The sequence below is a fragment of the Electrophorus electricus genome, chromosome 17 (assembly GCF_013358815.1).
Source record: "Electrophorus electricus isolate fEleEle1 chromosome 17, fEleEle1.pri, whole genome shotgun sequence".
Taxonomy (NCBI): Eukaryota; Metazoa; Chordata; class Actinopteri; order Gymnotiformes; family Gymnotidae; genus Electrophorus; species Electrophorus electricus.
In genome coordinates, this window is record NC_049551.1 from 9,453,333 (window position 1) to 9,472,530 (window position 19,198).

The following is a 19,198-nucleotide window of genomic DNA, read 5'->3' on the forward strand; positions in this document are numbered from 1 at the left end:
ACACAGAAAGATAGTTGGATTAATGTGCATGGCCTATTACAGTAAAAAATTCTCAGAGAGAATGTGGAATTTATTATTTATTCTATAGCATGTGCTATAGAGACTGTGTTTCTCAGGTCAACGGACCAGTTAATAATTGCGTTTCCTTTGGAAACCTTAACTACATTAAGTATCAGCAACTGAAGAAGGAGCATCAGAAATCTTGTCTTACACACATTCTATTTATACAGGATCTTTTGTTTGTTTCTTTGCATAACATACAAGTATTGGACTTGGCACAGTCAGTGCTGGTGTAGAAGACACTAATTGCCTTTTACTTCTCAGTGGAAGCCATGCCTTTGTGGATGCTGATGGTCAAAGGACCACAGACCAGTGTTTTGGAAGACTAATGATCTTCCCGTGTTTCGCACCCCATCAGATCAGATCAGCACATGCTTCTGCTCATGCAGGCTTCTCTCCATAAGGCCCACTAATACTCTGCCTGCATGTGGAGGCAAGTTCGTGCCATCAGATAAGTGTGGAGATGGCACGGGGTGGTCTAGCCTTGGGCGCAGATTGGAACAGTCACTGTGTAATCTCCTAATCCCATTAATTATTACATATAGTGATTATGGAGAAAGACATAATCCTTGGGAAAGCCTCAATCCTTTTAGGAAGATGACTGGTAGGAAGATCAGCAGAGCTCTGCCTTCACACTATTTTTTAAAAATCTTTTTATTTTTATTTTATTTAGCCATTTTTACAAAGAAAAGTGCATGCCTACCTATATCATGTAGAGCATTTTTCAAAAATGATGATGCATTATTTATTAGAGATGTGTATGGGATACAAGCACTTGAGATGAAAATACAACATTTAGTCAAAAAGAAATTAATGCAGAAAAAAAAAACATCAGTAAGGCAGCTTAGTATTAAAACCACACTGTCTCTCAGTGGCTCTCTGCCTGCTGGTAAACAATATTAATTAGAGGCTGGAGAAGGAATCTGGTTTCATTTCTGCAAAAAACTACATCTGTGCAGAGCAGGCTTTCTCTCTCTCTTTCTTTTTCTTTTTTTTGCTTCTGAAATTGTGTTTTCCAATTTGTAAATGGACCAGATGTCTGGGAGTGAATCTGTGTGATTCTCCAGAGATGGAAGCAAGCTGTCTGTAGAGGCCAGGTGATTTGTTCTCATTGTGGACTTCGTTGGCATTAATCGAGACGGAGGACTGGGCATCTGGCCGGCCCATAACTCAGACCCTAATGCGAAATTGCATATTTTGCATGAATGCTGGCTGCACCATGGCCCGCAGCCACTGCTGAGTGCAGGTCGAGGCAGGATGAGGTTGGGTGGGGCAGGGTGTGGTTTGTGTGCTGAAGAATGGTACAGAGTGTGTGTGGAGATAATGAGAAGTTCAGCTGAGATGTCCACTGAGGTCAGTGTTTGTGCCTGCCTGTTTGTCTCTGGTGGTCTGGGCCAACATGGCCAGCTCTTAAGAATAGCTAGTCCTTGAAATACTCGGAAGTTTGCATGTTTCCACAGCTTGTCCCAAACCAAACATTCTCACTGACAACTTAAGTAATATACCTCTTGACATCTTTTTGCTGAATTACAACTTGTATCATATATACTTATAGTGTCATTACTGTAATGGAGATTGATACTGTGGTTTCCATGGAATGGTGTGGTAGTTCAGAATGGTAGTCTACAACACACATGACTGAAATATTCATGCCCTGTACCTCGTCTGGCCACAAAGGGTGTGTTTGCTTGCATGCCCATACCACACTTCCTTAGTCTTAAGGAAAATTGGTGCTCCATATGAGGACACCTCCCTCCTTTTCTAGACTGCAGGCCAGGGAGATGAGGACAAGCATGATAATCCTGTGGGCACTTACGCCTTCCGGCAACAGACGTGACCCTTGGCCACTGATTACATCCTTAAAGAGCCACCATGTTTGTGGAGAGGACTGTGGCTTGAGCGTGGCAGCCAGGTGCCATAATCGGTTCCCCTCTCCCCTCCTTACCCAGATCCCTAAATTCAATATGCAGTGACAGCTGCTGCATGTCACTGTGCTGGAGGCAGTCTGTCCCAATTCACCCTCTCCTAGCGTTCAAATTGACTTTTATTCCGCCCCTTCAGGATTCGCTTTTTTTATTTGATTGCTGCTGACAGTTTGTAGCCATATGTTGGAAAAAGAGGTGTGAAGTATCAGCCTGCATTTTGGAGCCAGTTCCTCTCCTTACCTGTTTGTTTTAACCAGTATCCCATCTGCACACAGGTCTTCTTTATTCCTGCATTATGTAAAGTTCCAGGTAAAGTGTTCCAGGTAAAGTGATGGTCCCAAGCAAGATGTCATTTTAGTAAAGATTTACACTTGCCACCCAGTTTATTTGAAAGACATACCACCTATATTCACTGGCCATTGGCCACTGGCCACCTTAAAATCTTACTTTATAGGTGTGCTGTTATAGACTTACCCATATGCTACCAGCACAGTTTGTCAACCACCTTCTACCCCATTTGTTACTGAACTATTTCTGACCACACAGGACCACTGCTGACTGGATTTTATTTGGCCAGCAGATAGTTCTCAACACAGCTGTCGTGAGTGTTGTGCTGTTAAACATATGTCAGGCACAGCAGTCTTGCTGGAGTTTTATATTCAATGCTGTGTCACTGTTGGGTTGAAAGGGGCTTGCCATCCAAAAATAAGCAGCCAACAGTGGTTCTGTACAGATGCAAAAGTAGAAGATGGCTAAATGGGCAGTGAGTACAGCTCAACCACTGGAGCTGTTTATGTTGTGAAGAATATATTTCTAATATTCCCTAGACGGTGCGAGTGTCAGTCCAAATTGGATACAGCACCCTAACCCACAAAGTGAACAATATTTCAAGCATAATGATGATGATAACTATATCGCTAATGGTATAATAAAGCTAAGAAAAATACAGAGATTTGTTTTAACTGTGAATAATTTTTACTCATTTTGAAATGGTTCTAAACTTGTGGCAGAACCCTGATATCTAAGTCTGTATTGCCATTGGTTGGCAGAAATCAAGCCCCAAGAGTATCTCCTGCAGGGACCTTTGGCTTACCAATCAGAAATGGTAATCTGCTTGATATTTTCAGAAAGGAAAATGTTGGTGAAATGGCACATACTATGTAGGAAACCACTCAACTTAACCTGTTATTTTCCTCTCTGAGAAAATTAGACTGAAATTAGAGAGCACTTTGAGCTCCCTTTTCTGCAAAAGAACTATTTCCTCCCATTTGCTTCCAATGTGTTCTGATTCACCATTCACATACTTCAGTCACCCTTGTATCAGCTTTCAACTGGTAACTCCATTTAAGAGGGGAGAAACAGCCTGACATTTAAGGCAGTTGTCAGTTTTGAGGCTGCCTCTGGGAACCTGCTGAAGTAATAGAAGCTAGATCTCACAGGTTAAACGGCCATGTTCAGGCCAGTTGAAATTCTGACTGCAGGAGACACTTCCATCAGTTCAAATGAAGCTGTCATGCAATATGTGTAAGAAATTCACTTGCACAGCACCCCGTTCATGCACCTAGCACCTGACTCTGGGGCCATTCATTCACTGGAGCTGACCGACCATGGCCTGCTCGTTGAAACATCTTTGTGCATCAACTTCTTTGCTAAAGGAATCTAATTGTACTTACGCCCTTGGCTACAATGTCAAAATCAAAATCTAGACTGGTATTTTGTCCTAATCCCCTTGTCCAGAATTCCAATCCTTAGTTTAAACCCAAAAGTTTTTATCAGGCTCTAATTAAAAACTGACCATCTGACCATTATGAATTGTTTCCAGCTTCAACCATGGATTTAGTAGTAGCAAATATCGCTTTACAGTCTTTGAGATGAGAACATGTTTTGCAAATGGACCTTTCTTTTCATGCCCTCATCTGAAGCTCTTATTTGAGCACTAACCTGAAAGACGGTGTGTCCTAAGCACTTGCAAACTGCTTTTATTGTTCCTTCCACTGATGGAACCCATCAGGCCGGAAACAATCCAAAGATACACTGTCTTTGAAGAGCCCATGCGGCACTAAATTGCAATTGCATTTCAAGATCGCTAGGCTGGATTCCCTTAGTATTTTCTTAAGATGTTTTATACTCTCCTACCCACTGCACCCCATGGTTTGAGACTACATGAGCCTTTCCATTTTCAGCTCAATTACTCCTGCTGCTAGCATTATAAGAGAGCAGCAGTACCACTGTTCACATCTGCATGAACCTGCAACTGAACTCACCAGGGACCAAGGACCTGCAGAATGAGGACCCTGTTGGCCCACCTGTGACGTGGAGGCTCTGTGCCATTGGTCTCCGGGGACCGCAACTAAGTGCAGGCTTTTAGCTGTATTCTTCTTCTTCCTCTTCTAGTTCTTCTGTTTTGTTTATTTTTTAAGGTGGCCACGGTCTAGTAGGAGCAAATTCTGGGATAATTGGAAACAATAGAGACAAGACAGCGAGTGAGGAGGAGGAGTTTCGCTGTCACTTGAGTTCAGTGGTCAGCAAAGGTGGAAAAATCCCCATAAAGCATTCCTTGCTCAGGCTTCTGAAACCTTGCCCCCTCCCCTCAAGTGCCCCTCCTCTTCTGAGCTCTAATAGCTGGGAAGCCTATGTGACAAAGGGAACAAACAGCCATGTAATGCCTCCGTTCCTTGCCGATGACACGGGGGACAGGAATGCTGCCCAGGGTAGGATGGAGGGGTGGGTATGTGTGTGTGAGTGGGGTGGGGTGGTTACTGAGTATAGAGCCAGCAGCTGGAGTCCACTGTCAGATTAGAACCATTAGCATGACTGTGGAATGACAGGGAGCTCCGCTTCAACACAAAGGCTACCATTTATCCCCCCTGCCATGCTGTGTAATATTAGAGTCCCAGCCTTAAGCACCACTGCACTGGAGGCTGGGCAAGGAACCTCCCAGGGCTGGACTCCAACCTGCATTCACGCTGCTTTCAGAGTGTGGGCTGCTAACACACTGCTTCAGAGAACAGGTCTGGGTGTTTCTGGTGTGCAGGGGAGGAATAGGGAAGCAAAGGCTGAGCAGTAATTATGGATTAATGTTTTAGAACCCCCACCACACAGCTAGGTAATCCTATATTAATTGAAAAGCTTTGAGGCCTCAGAAATGACATGGTCTAAGAGCTGAAACTTGATGCATGTGTGGGTTTTTTTTTGGTTTGGCCTGTCCTCTGGAGATAACTGGGACTTTATTAAATTCACCTGCTATATTTTTATGACTGTACATTCACACTAAATATGAAGAGGTCCTAAAACTACACTGGTGGAAAATATTACAAGTCCAATTGATGTTGGTTTTCTTTTTCATATATTCAAATGATAGTTATTTCTGTAAAAGAGAATGATCTACTATATGCTGACAGAGTTTGAGAGTTTGGATCTTGGCTATATCCCTGTAAACTACGGACACTTGGTCTGGTGTCGTCGATTAATGACACTTCTGTCCAGACAGATCCATTCAACACAGATGCACTTTTGTTTTTGAGCAAGGCATGCATGTTAATGAAAGCTTGAACTCTAAAGCACCCTTACATATGTGCACATGCACACATTCACACATACCCTCCTGCTTCTACTTCTCAGATTATTTCCTCATACACCCTTTGATCCAGCATTTAGTCGCCATGCCACTAAGAGCATTATTACCAAGGAGTAGATGAACACAGCTCCCAAACAGAAAAAAAAAATTCATGTGGTGAAGTGACTCTGGAACTAGAACCACCCCTAGTTGGTCAGGCCAGGACCCTATTTTCAGATTGGGCTCCAAACTCTCATCCACCATTCCCTCTCACTCTACTTCTTTCGTTGTACCACCACATGCCCTGCGACCATCGATCTTCTTCCTTGTGTTCCCATCAAATTATCCCCTCACGATGGCCCTACTTCAAAGTGGTTATTTTTTTCCCAGGGATGGCACCCCCCACCCCCCCATCAGATATCTGTCTGCCGATGTTTGGTCCGCTTGCATCAGATAGGTGGAACAGTGCAAGTGTGCACAATGGGGAGTGAATGAGACACATAGAGAAGTCATGGCTCTGCTGCCCTCCAGCCCTCTATGAGCAGCTGAGATTGCACTGATTGAAAGAACTGCCCAGGTGATTTTCAGTACTTTCTGTGTATAACATTAGGGCCATCACATGGCCTACAAATGCAATTCTGACTTCCCTCTTTCTTTTGACCTGTAAAATTGCAGGAATAAATCATGTATAAATAATGTCCTGGTTCCTATTCAGAACAAATCCACTGACAACACCTCGAGTGTTGAGCAGCACACCTTAGATTAGCAGGATCGCTGCTCGCCTTCTGCTTGTTCAGTTAACAGGTTTATTAGTGCTGATGTGGGAATTCCATCTCACTAATTCTCCAGATGACCGAGTCCTTCTGTTGAATCCACTCAAGACTGTGAATGAAGCTCACACCTGCATGCACCAGGCTCACACACAGTTCCCTTTATTTCCTCACTGTTTTCACTTACACTTTATTTCCTTTCAAGAATTCATCAGAGAAAAATGGTAGGTAGTATCTGCTGAGCATACAGTAACACATGAATATAGTCATTATGAATGTATCCCTTCAGGTCTGTAATTATAGCTCATAAAATTGACTGTGTTTGTAATTATCTGATAAAGTATATCGTTTGAAAGTGCTTTGCAGAGTATTTGGTTTCGTTAAACAAATCCAGAGACCTCTGAGGAGCGTCCTCTTCCCAAACGTGACAGGAACTGCTTTCACTGAAGATCCAGGTCAGGGAACCAGAACCTATCAAGGGAATTCCCCCCGGAATGCTAGGAACTCCTTGCATCCTCAAACTGCCTCAAACGGCCCTTTGTCTCTATGGTAATGCTGATGGTTAGAGGACAGTGTATGAAAGGTCTGTGGAAACACAACTGCTACATCCCCTCCCACCCACTGCTCTCTAATGGCTTTGATATAAGATTACAGCCTGGAGGTTAAAAATCTCAGTTTTATTGGTGCAGTCTGCCCCTGTACAGATAGGCTCCGATCTGCTTGTTGTATCATGCTAGTGTTCGGCAAGCTGTTAACCTTCCTCCTAAGAGTTGAGCTTTTTCTTCTTTTTTCCCCCACTTTGGAAGTGGCAGAGATGTGATTCCGGCCTCATAGCTCCAGTCAAGATGGACTGAAAGGCTTGAAGAGTAGTGATGTGGACTTAAGGCCTAATGCGAGGCTGAGGGCTTGCTGGGAGTCTGCTGATTGGTCTGGGGAAACTGGCTGCCTTTTTTGTTTTTTTGGTAGTCTCAGTGGTGTCAATCAAGTGTAAGCTGCCACAATGCCAAGCCCTGAGCTTTTAACAAGTGGGCTTAGGGATGAATGTCTAGGATGTGGAAGCAAAATGAAGTGCTGCAAATTAGCTTTTGTCATTCATTTACACTGTGGCATTCCTTAAAATTTATTTTCTGCAATTATGCAGCAACTTTTTTTTTATTACTAGTAAAGCAACCTTAATGTAATGCATTGTGGTATTTAATGAAATTAGGCTATAACTGATCCTAAATTTTCTTTGGTTTGGCATATGTTAAAATGTCCTTAAGTTCACAAGGATGAAACTCTCATGTGGCTTCTAATGATTTATGGGTGAAGCTGTTGAGAGCTGGTTTGTATAACCACACCACCACGCCCAAAGGCAGACTGAGTGAAAACAATAGTGCCTCATACCATTTCAAAGCTATTTATACTACACCGATTGGATGTAGGCAGGCAGAGAGGTGCATATGCTGTGTTTTTCTTGGGCCTTTGCTGTTAAATGGATTGTTAACAACACAGTATATTACCCAGCGATTTACAGAGGCTATAGTGGTTTTTTAGCACATAAGACACTGTTGACTCTGTTTTTCCTTCTTCTTTTTGTCTTTTCACTCCATCTGTCTGTCTGGTCTATAAAGATGAACAGCGCCGAGGGGGATATGTCCGAGCGGCAGAGTGTGGCAAGCAGAACAACACCGCACTCTGCCTGCAAAAGGGCAGGTAGGGGGTCCAAGGTCTGGATCATCAGGCCAGTGGTCCTCTCCCTCATGCCTAGGCCTCCATGTATGCTTTGCTGGTGGGGACGGAGGATTTATTGGGACTTGTGAAGGGAACATTTAATTTAGCTCGGTGTGGAGCTGCAGTCTCCCATAGGCCAGGCCCACTCTCATTCCAGATAGGCACCTTGGCCCACGATTTATGAGGCTCTCTTTATATTAGACTTTCGATTAGTACCAGAGGCATGAGATGAGTTCACGTGCATGCGTCGGCGGAGCTGAACGATTCATCCCTTCAAGAGATGCCAGCCAGGCACTTTAACCACTGAACATGTATTGTGGATAATTTACGATGATGGGTTTTACCATTTTAATTCCTCCGGCCCTCTGTCCCCTGATGTGGATGTTTACATAGATATGCCCAAGAGGGAGCCGATTAGATTCAAATGTATTGACAGCATGTAGTCAATGCAGATGCTGTAGGAACTGAGTGTGTAAAGTACATAAAACTGTGAACCAGTGCTTTGTATGATGTACTGAATCTTAGTGTTCATCATGAAGAATTTGTTGCAAAATCTTGAATTTGTAAAATCAGCCTATTTTCCAGTCTGAAGTAATGGGGAGAGTTGGGCTAAACCTCCCACAAATCTTAGAGATTAGGTTGTGGAGACTTTGTCCATGTTAGAGCAGATATTGGCTTCTGTGGCTTTCGGAACTGGGTTGACTAAATGGTCCCCTGCCCCTTGACCCAAACACCCCCTTCCCCAACCCTGCCACAAGCACCAACTCACTGCAACACTCAACCGCACCTTTTTCAAGCCCTCTCTTCTCACCAGCACCACTGGCCTCTGCTTCCTATCGTTGGGTGCATAGCTGGCATTCCAAACCTGTCAGAAATAGTGGGAGGTCAATGCTGGCTCTGACAGATCAGCGTTTGGCGATGATGGGTGAGTCGTCTGGGAGCCCCTTGCCCACCTTTCATGTTGGCTGGCAGCTTGACATCTGTCAGCTGACCCCTGTAACTGTGTCTTTCGTTGCAATGACCTCAGATTCAGGAAGCAATGCAGAGGGAGGGCTCAGTTTGGTCCTTCATTTTGGCAAGAATTTTTCCCTGGTGTATTTCAGTGTCCAGGTGGAATCAATAACAAATAGCATCCAGAGGTGCTTATTCAATGTGCCATAGGATATGGGCTTGGGAAGAATCTCAAATGATGTTGTCAGCACTTTGAGATACAGCTTGTGTTTGAAGGTGAAGTGGGGTTATGGAGTGTGCAGCAAGGGTCAAAGCCAAATGTTTTCATATGTTTAATTTAAATTGAGTCAATATTCGCAAAAGACTCTGGAGGCTAAAACAGGACCTTCTCACCAGCATGATTACCTTTTCTCTGACAGCAAAATCGGTGCTCTCTGTTGATTCACACAATTATCGGTTTTTTATTACAAATAGTCCTTAACTCCTTTTGTGCTTCTACAGACGGATTCCAACGTGTTCGGAGGGTATCACTTACCTGCTCTGCATATGATGTGACACTGCGTTGGAGGCTTATTAAAGCACAGGCACAAGTGGCTCTGGTTTTCTGTGGTCACTGGGGATGGGAAAGGCCTCCAGAAGCCCTGCCTGATTTCTTCATCCACATTCCTGCATTGAAAAGAGTACAAAGGAGAGGCCTGAGAAATGCTGGACAAAAGTCCATGCAGACATGCACACGATCAGCCTTCCCATTCAGATCAGCCAATCCATCCACATTCACTTCTGAACAATGGTACCAGAATCATTTTTTGTGTTTCACTATGGAGACTAAGGAATTTTTCTCTTTGAACTGTTTTCCAGGCTCGTTCTTGTCTTTGAACATTTCATGCATTTGAAGGTGTGATCAGTAGTTGAATAAGTGGTGTGAGTTGCAGTGTCTTACTACAAAGCCAATGAAGCTAAAAGCATGCCTATGTGTCTAATAATATATATATTTTTTCGCATTTAAAATTTCTCCACTGTTTCCAACATGACAAGCATAAACACATCAGTAATGATTTTGTTAGCATTTACCTAATGTTGTTGCTGTGGCAAAAAGAGCTTTAGATAAAATCACAGTAAATCCCAAAAGGGAAGAATGCTGATATATTTCTTTGTTGTCACTTCAAGAACGCTCTGCCCTCCAAAAAGGGGGTAAAAGAAACATAAAGGGAACAATGGCAACGTTGCTAGGCTGCGAACGCTTCTCGAAAAGCAATCTTGTTTTGTTTTGCGGCTTTCGCCTCTTTGGAGAATGCGTCTTTGAGATGCTCCTCTGTGTGGATGTCTGTCTGCTTTCTTTTGAGGTGGACCGTGTCTGTGTATGTGTATGTGTGTTTGGTGGTGGTGGGGGTGTTCCGGTGTGTGTAGTGACTGTGCACGAGGGTCCGTGAGCCATCAGAGTGCCTGTTTGGTCCCGGGGTGAGGAAGGCCCCCTGTGGTGGGGAGACTGGGCCGGAATGTGCATCCTGTGGAGACTCCAAAGCCACAGAACGACAAGCTCACGGCAGGAACGCTGGGGTCAGGGCCGTCGTACTCTCTGACGACCCCAGCCCCCCTCAATGTTCACTGCCCTTATACACTCCCTTTCACCCCCTTTATTCCTCCACATAAGGTTTGTGTCTCCTTTCTCCACTTAAAAAACTATAGTTGCCGGAGAGTGTTCAGACCATCAAAGCTCAGTTTTCCAATATGACGGTGGACTATACTACAGTCAGTTATCAAACAATAGCCATACATGATACTTCATGTAATTTGGGGGTTGACATGCTTAATGGTTGTTTACCTGGTATCCATATAGCACTAAACCAATGTGTTTTGAGTGCTATTATGTAGCAAACAACTGTCAAACACAAAAGACTAACAAATATCTTCCTAGACTATTCAAACATGAGTCTGACCTCTTGAGTCAGTGTGACATCATAAGCGCTGATTAACTTCAAATGCTGGGCAGCATCACAGCACCGTCAAGTTTTATGTCTTTCCCTGTTGGCACGGTGTTTAAAAGCGTGACTGTGTGGGCAGGGTCGCGGAGGCTGGCCACTTTGTTGCATTTAGTTTAATCAAAGCTCAAAGGGAGTGAGCTAAAAGGTGATCTGTAAAGGAGGTCTCTCATGGCCGCCACTTTGCCAGGGGTGGGGGTACGGCTTTGGGAAAGGAAAGTGCTTCAGCAGGCACTGTGTCTTAGCTCCACCCCACCCCTGCTGCATCTCACCCTATGTCTGGGGTGGAAAAAGGGAGGGCTAATGCTATGTGTCACCCTGGCAACTAGCCCAAGTCATCGGTTTTGATTTCGGTGGCGAGGGCACGGTCCAGTGGTGGTGCAAGAAAGAGCCCTAATCTGGAAGGAGGGTTGGGGTGGTTATTATATACCCCACCTCATCCTCCACTCCTCTTCTCTTCTCCTCTTCTCCTCTCCTGCTTCATCCTTCTCCAAGTGAGGTGGGACAAACAAGCAAGTTACATGCAAGCAGTTTGGGGGAGGGGGGTGGTGATGGTGGGGTTTACAAAGGGCTTATTTTCTTCTCACTTTCTGTTTACCACCCAACCTCCAACCTTCCCTTTTGACAGTGCCTCCAAAGGAACCCCAGGTGACATGCCGCTCAAACACCTACCCCAAGGGCTTCTATTGCAGCTGGCACCTCCAGTATCCCACTTACATCCCCACGGAATTCGACGTTGACGTCCAGTAAGGCATTTTGTCACTTTTTTCTATACATACTTTCCTGTGTCTGTTTCTGTTTCTCTTTCTCTCCTTTTCTGTCTGTCCTTTTCTCTTTGCCTCTCCCTCACCCTCTTTGCCTCTATTTTGTACATCCTTTTTCCTTGTTTTTCCCATTCTGTTTCCATATTCCCTTTTTTTCTCCCTTCTCCCTCTCACAAACTCTCGGTTTCTATGTCTCCTTCCCTCTGTCATGTGTTACACACCCTCCTGTAAGACAAATGCCTGAGATGCCATGGGCCTGCCTGAGTCAGTGATCTATGCAGTCAGGCTCTCTCTGGTGAGAGCTGATTACGCCTGTCTGACTGGGAATGTGGGAACTCAGGGCAGCAGGGGTGGACCCTCCACCTAAAGCCCCCATGGAATGCTCCACAACAAACTAGAGGATTCTCTCTCTCTTTCTTCTGCTCTTTCTCATTCCCTCTCTCTCCCTCCTTTTGTACATTTCTCAGCAGCTGGAAGAAAATATAAAGTGAAGAAAGAGGACAAACGTTCTCTTAATTACTACAACCAATATAATTCAGTGTAAGAGGCATCCTGGATGTCACAGACTGCCATTGTGCTGAGAGCTGTTTTTTTTTTGGGTTGCTCTTTAAAAGATCAGCCAGATCAGAAATGTCAACATATAATTTCACAACAGGAGGTTCCTCATTCATTTCATGACCAATATGTCACATTTGAAATATCGTTCCAGTACTTGCATTCCCTCACTGAACATCCTGGTATGACTTTAAACTTAAAAACGTGCCTTAATTATGTAAAATAATTTTTTATTAACCCTTGCCATCAACAAACAAAAAAGTATTTTTAAGCCATTAGAAATTGTACAGAGCATAGGTTGCCTTATTCTAGATCTGTATCACTATCCATACATAGATAACTATCCATGCAATGGAGCTCACTTTAAATAACGGTTAGAACAAATTGAAGGTTCATAATGCATACAGGACTGTTGCAGTAAGGTGATGAAGACTCGGCCTGTCATTTGCTCTTGGGGACTGAACATTTAGCTAGTCCTTTAGCTCTAGGGCTCAGAACTGATATCCAAAGAACTGTAAAAAACACCCTGGGCACCCAGACTTCTGGCACCCTGGGGGTTAGCTCCCAGCAGACTCTAACTCAGCAAATCTATTCCTGTCCTTTCCGCTGTGAGCAAAGTGTTCCTTTGGTGTGAAATGAACTGAGGTTTAATTAAGTGGCCCAGTGTGGAAGAATGCTAAGGATGTTTTAATAGGAAATATGTTTAAAATTCTGAACAGCAACTGACAAAACACCATTGTGCCCTTTCTACAATCAGATCTTGTTAAAGAGCTCTGGTAAATATATATGTGTTTAAATGAAGGTGTTGGTAATAGAAAATCCATGTTCTTGCAGTAAAGCTTGCTTAAAGTCAGTTACAACTATTCTGAACTATTAGTGATATTATCTGGCTTTATTTTAAAAATATTGTTCAGAAAAGGGGAGTTGAAAAACCTCTTTTTTTGTGGTTGTTGTTCTTTATTTTCATCCATTCCTAATCCAGACACAACCAGAAGTCCCTGGAGGTGAAGAGGGATGAGATCCATAAGAACCGGTGCCATGTGAAGTTTCCAGAACTGTTCTCGAGTTTTTCTTACCGGGTCAATGTCACAGCGATCAACGCACTGGGAAGAGCATCCACAGCCACCAGCTACGAGGAGTCATCCATGGGTATTATACCTGTTCATCCTCTCTCCTCCTTTCCTTTCCCCATGCAGTTTTACTCCCCATGTCTGTCATGTTAGGTTATTGCAGTGCTTCTATACAGCAGTTCCTCCTCACAGATTTCATTTGACTTTTCTTTTTTATTTCAGTTCTGCAGCTCCACAGATCATTTGGTTCAGGTTCACCTGCATCACATGCATAAGGACTCAAAAATAGAACTCCTTTGAGCATTCCCATTAAGCACATTCAAATGTGACACAAAAAAGGTGCTTTGTGAGGGATTTATAAATCGCTATATCTTGAAAAATACAGTGTAAAACCAAGATGATGTTGGATGTTTGGGCTTGACCATGTGTTCCCCTGTAGACATCAACATAAAAAACTCCTGTTTAAACATACTTAACTGGCTGCTGGTGAAAGAGCATCACTATCTGCAGCCAGCAATGTGAATCACTCGAATCATGTTTGGCATCCTGGGCTGCATTTCATGCTCAGTCTGAGAATAGTCCAGTAATCACTTGCCGGGGGGTAGGGGGTGTGGCAAGAGAGTGTAAGTGCCCAAAACATCTGGCTACTATTGTCAGGCCCCCAGACATCTGGGAACCGCTGTAAAGTTCCTCTTGCTGAGCCAAGAGAAACCATCCAGCCAGGAGCCACCACCCAACCGCTTGATGCTGGGAATGAAGGGAAAATCTGCTCTTTTGTGGGCAGGAAAAAAAGTGAAATCCAATGAGGAAGAAGAATGGTGAGACTCCCGGCAACTTAATGAAGTGTTTACATGCATGGCTACATGTATGCTTGATGGTAATAAAAATGCTAATGCCATCTGGATTACTGGATTAACTGCAGAAATATTTGCCTCCGAGTGATAAGGATGATTTATGGTGCGGGAGAGGAAGCTCCTTTTTTAAGTGGGCTTGGGAGTGAAATTTGATTTGACTGGAAAAGTGAGTTATGATTAGCGTACATTTCAGAGACAATTAGGCAACGCATTAATGAAATGGCATGCACTGAGACTGGGGGGTAAAAGCATTGCTCTGAATTACAAGCACGGCAAAGGGAGAATAAAACCAACCAGCATGGCTGCTGGCTGCTGGGGCCACTGGAACCAGCGCCTGGGCCAATGCTCATCAGGCCACGTCTGACTGGCTGCCTCGAGCACAGCCATGCCCTGTCTGTGTTTGGCCCTTCAGTTTGCGTGCTCTCTCGGTCAGTCATGCGTTTACTGTTCTTTTGTGTACAGGGGCCAGCGGTGCCTCCCTCAACACATTAAAGCTTTAGGGTGGCTGAGAGAAGACTAGTCATGTATTTGTGCCGAAGTAGGTTTTAAACAACATCCACGCAGTGTTTGAGAGTCGTAAAGAGTGTTTCACCCATGCCAGGTCAGGCCTCCACATATAAATCTAAGCCAACTGTGTCTACTATGAATAGTTAAGATGCAGGAGAGGGAGGAGGGCTTGATGGAACTTACCCCCAGTGCTCAGGGCTTCTCTTTGTCCCAGTGTGTGTGTGTGTGTGTGTGTGTGTGTGTGTGTGTGTGTGTGTGTGTGTGTGTGCGCGCCTGTGTGTGCGAAGCTAAACCGCAGAGCAAACACACTGATCCTCAGCCATCACAGGGAGAGAGAAGGAGAAAGACCACTCTGTTGCACTCTGCCCATTTCCCATAAACCTCAGCTCAGTGGAGCGACCCAGAAAGACTCCCCTCATATTCACGAGATGTTTTTGCACTAAAGACTTCTCAAAACGTGTTGCAGTGCGGTTTCCCACAAAATTGTGTGTGTGTTATGTTGAACAGATTTTCTCCTCTGTGGAGAAAGGGATGCCTGGACCCCATTGTCTCTGTGACATTTCCCCTTTTTCTAATAAAGTGCCTTTTTATTGCTATTTGTTTGCAGTAATCCCCTGTTGATCAAGTGCCCAGCGTTAAGGTGCTTTCACCATGCGAGCTCTGATCTCAACCCTGCCTCCTTCTGATCCTCAGTGAAACCGGACCCCCCTGAGAAGGTGGTAGCGAGGCCGATTCCCAACCACGTACGCCGCCTGGAGGTGACCTGGAGCAGCCCGTCCACGTGGCCTGATATTGAGTCCTTCCCCCTGAAGTACTTCTTGCGCTACCGGCCGCTAATCAGAGACCAGTGGCAACATGTAATGGCACTTTTCTTCTGTGTTTAACATACATTTTTGTTGGTGTTGGTGGTGGTGGTGGTTGAGTCTCTTATTCCATTGAATTGCTGAATATGCATTTTTCACATGCAATAATTTTGTTTATATTTGCTTTCGTTGGTGCTTTTGCACTGGTCCTGAGTTCACCGAGTGGTCAAGGAATTATGGCTATGTCTTGTGGTCACATGATCAATATAATCTCTGCTTCAGAAACTTAATAATTGATTGGCCTATCTAGAAATTAGTCAAAGAGCATCAACCAATCAGAGCCTGTGGGCTTTACAGTAGCTGTCTCAGCTGGTGCTTTCTGCCTCCTGACTGGAATGAAAGTACAGTGAATAGAAGAGATCTGATGGGTTCAGAGGATTTGTATGATAAGTTTATTTGTAAGAAAGTGCTTTTCTGCAGACTCCAGTTTTCCAGCATACTCTGTATTCTGCCTGGAGGATCACACCAGTGGTGTACAGGATTCAACAGTAAACAAAACTGAAATTGGTAGGATTACATCAGAGATTTTGAAATGCACTGCCCCCCATGGGTGATGTGAGGTTATACAATCTGGATTGTGCACCTGCTTTCACTATAATCTTTCAAGTTTCTTCCTTGTGACTGGTAATTGCTTTCCTTCCAAATCCTAAACTAACAACATCAAACATCAGCTTTTTAAATAATTTTTCTTTTGAGATGTGTTTATTTTATGATTTTTTCCTTAAGGCATTCCATACAACGCATGATTTCTCAACCAACCAGATTCAATATAGAATCTTGCTGAAAGCAAAAATTCGGTAGCAGTGAAACAAAAAAGTTGACCTGCAAACATTAACAGTTGCCACAGAAAATATGATGTACGATTCCACTGGCTTTCTTTATTCAACAATTCTACAAGTTCATATTTCAATTCTACAAGTTCATATTTCAAGCTGATGCTGATGTATACAGCTGTGATCCTGAGCAGGGCAGCTTATCAGCTCATAGACAGCTGATATGCAGCCCCTGCATTTAAACTGGACGTCTGGACTGTTTTTTGTTGGCACGCAGGCCTCAGCTGTGCCTCACATGTGCAAACGTTCACTGTATCATTCTATGAGGGCTTTGGAGAGATGAAAGGGCCAGTGTGGAGTGTAGGAAACCATCCATTCTGCAGAGACATGGGGTGGCTGGCTCGACGATGACAGAGGCGCTGCTGATGGATGGACTGTCCAGTGCTGTTCCAAAAGTAGGAAAACTTGCAGCCATTTGCTGCGTATGACCAGCAGCTTGGATATGGTCAGCAAGCCTGCGCCGTGCTCTGCCGGGTACACTGTTTCGGGTATGTTGATATTTTGATCAGATTGGGCTGCGCTGGGCCTGAAAAGGTGCTGGCAGCCACACCTCACAACCGCTATCAGGAATGGACCTGCTTGTTATCTTGTGCAAGTGTTTTGGGGTTTTTGGCTCCAGATCTCCAAGCTCAGTTCTCAAAAAACACCAGCAAGATGGAATATGGCCCTGAATGGCTGCTTCATGCTGACTGGTGCATTGGCATTCATATAATCTTTGAGTGGACATGTCTTTTTTTTTTGTTTGCTACCACCGTTCAGATGATCGGCTGCTGGGGAGAAACTCAATAGGTCCGTGTTCTGGCTCAATTGCCATTGATTGTCTGGAGGCAAGAATAGGGAGAAATCTCCAGCTGAAGATGCTTGAGAAGCAGTGGAATGTTAGTCAAGGCTCTAAAGATAGCTGGGCCGTTTAAGAAAGGACAGACCACCCTTTCTGTTCACTGACTGACCTCGGCACATGGCTTACACTTCAATCCAAATAAATGTAGCTACTGATGACTGGATTATTAGGTTTATAGTATTGCAGGTTTTATTACTGTTGAAAGGATGTGAGTTATTGGCACATGAAAATCCATGCATCGTTTAGTTGAAATGTGTGAACTGAAAGCATTTTCTTTTCTTCTGGGTCAGAAAGGGAGAAGATGAGTGAGCGAGTAAGGGATGAAGAGTGTTGGGGTAGGAGGTGTAAGATAGACAGCAGGGACTTACTTGCATATGTTTCATGGTTTTGATCTTTTGCCAAATAAAAGCAGTAGGTTGGAGGAGGGACATAGTGATTGGACAGGTGAGGGGAGGGTCACCACAAACACACAGCATGCCATTTGTCTTTCAGTTCCTTTCATTTCCATAAATGATGCAATTACAATCTGGATATAAGTCAATGCAGTGCTGCCGCCTGCCCTGGACAGGAAGAACTTGGCTAGCAGAGGCTTCTGGGATTGTCTGTAGACAGCAAGGCAAATGAGTCCTATAATAAGGCTTGAGCTTCTTGGTCATCTTCCCAAATGTTTGTTTCATTTAAGGGGAGCAGGGCTGATTGACAGTTAAGTATTTAGCTGCCTGGTATACATGTATGTAGCTAGGTAGGTATATAGGCGTGTATGTATGTATGTATGTATGTATGTATTTATTTATTTATTTATTTAGGCTAAGTTTTTAGTCTGGTACCAGAGAAAAAGGCAAAATTCAGCTCAAGGAGAGTTGGAGAATTCACATGGATTTTGAATATTTCATGGTTGTACAAAAAAAAAAAAAAAAAAATTCTCTCAGGGTTATAGTGGGCCTCTGGCTAAAGCTACAGCCAGTGCATATTAGAAATAGATTTTTAGGCTGTTCAGACTGCTATGTATATAAAGGTTTTTCACATATATTTTTACTTTTGGACCACGATGTCTTATATGTCTTATATGCACAAGCTGTTTATGATATTAGTGTTTCATTTCCAATAAAACTTTGCTAAAAATATTGACATTAATAACATAAAACTATAAAAACATTAGCGTTTATTTATTAAATTTATTAAACATCTAAAATGCCCGAATTGTAGCTTCACTTCCATTGATGATTACTATAGGTATCTTCAACATTTATTTTTTCTTTTATAAAAGCAAAATATGTTTTTCTTTTATAGCACTGTGCTAAGAATGACTTTTTTTAGTAAGAAGGAACATGTAGGTGCACAGAGTCAAATATCAACACACTCACAGAAACGTATTGACTATCTGACTATGTTTCATGGCCAGCATTAGCCATTAGACTGTGATGTCAGCCAGTCACAGCTGTGATATCACTTTTCAGTCACCATCCATCTTTGGCACTGATTCTGTCAATGAGTCATGCTGTGAGCATTGGGAATTGTGCTCCTGTTCTCTCTCTCTCTCTCTCTCTCTGTTAACCTCTCTATCTCTGTCCCTCCCTCTCTTGCTTCCTCTCTCCCCCTCTTTCTCTTTCTATCACACGGTGTGTGTGTGTGTGTCTGCTAGCTTATGTGGGTTTGCAAGAATAATAAGACATATGGGTATGTGTGTGTGTACCTTTAGTGGGGGAGAGACTGAGAGGTATAAGTCTCTTAGGCCCATGCTCTGTCACGCAGTTGCCCAGCCCCCCAGCTGCTGGCTGTTTGTTGAGGAAACAACAGTTGGGATGGTATCAGGCCCAGTCCTACACTGCTGGCCCTTGGGCCACAGCCTATGTTCCCCTCCTTATTTATTGATCTCATCAGAATGCAGCATCTGTGGCTCCAGGGTGTGTTCCTTATGCCGTTCCATTCACACACACACACACACACACACACACAC

At 43.8% G+C, this 19,198-nt stretch overlaps 1 protein-coding gene across 2 annotated transcripts in view; it reads left to right on the forward strand.

The window, feature by feature from the left end:
* Positions 1–19,198, forward strand: part of cntfr (ciliary neurotrophic factor receptor) — a 106,083-nt gene that overhangs the window by 72,321 nt on the left and 14,564 nt on the right. For both annotated transcript variants that reach the window (XM_027010375.2, XM_027010376.2), the window contains exons 4-6: positions 11,583–11,700; positions 13,256–13,422; positions 15,398–15,561. In XM_027010375.2, coding sequence (XP_026866176.1) covers positions 11,583–11,700; positions 13,256–13,422; positions 15,398–15,561 — 449 coding nt within the window. The remainder of the gene's footprint in view (positions 1–11,582; positions 11,701–13,255; positions 13,423–15,397; positions 15,562–19,198) is intronic.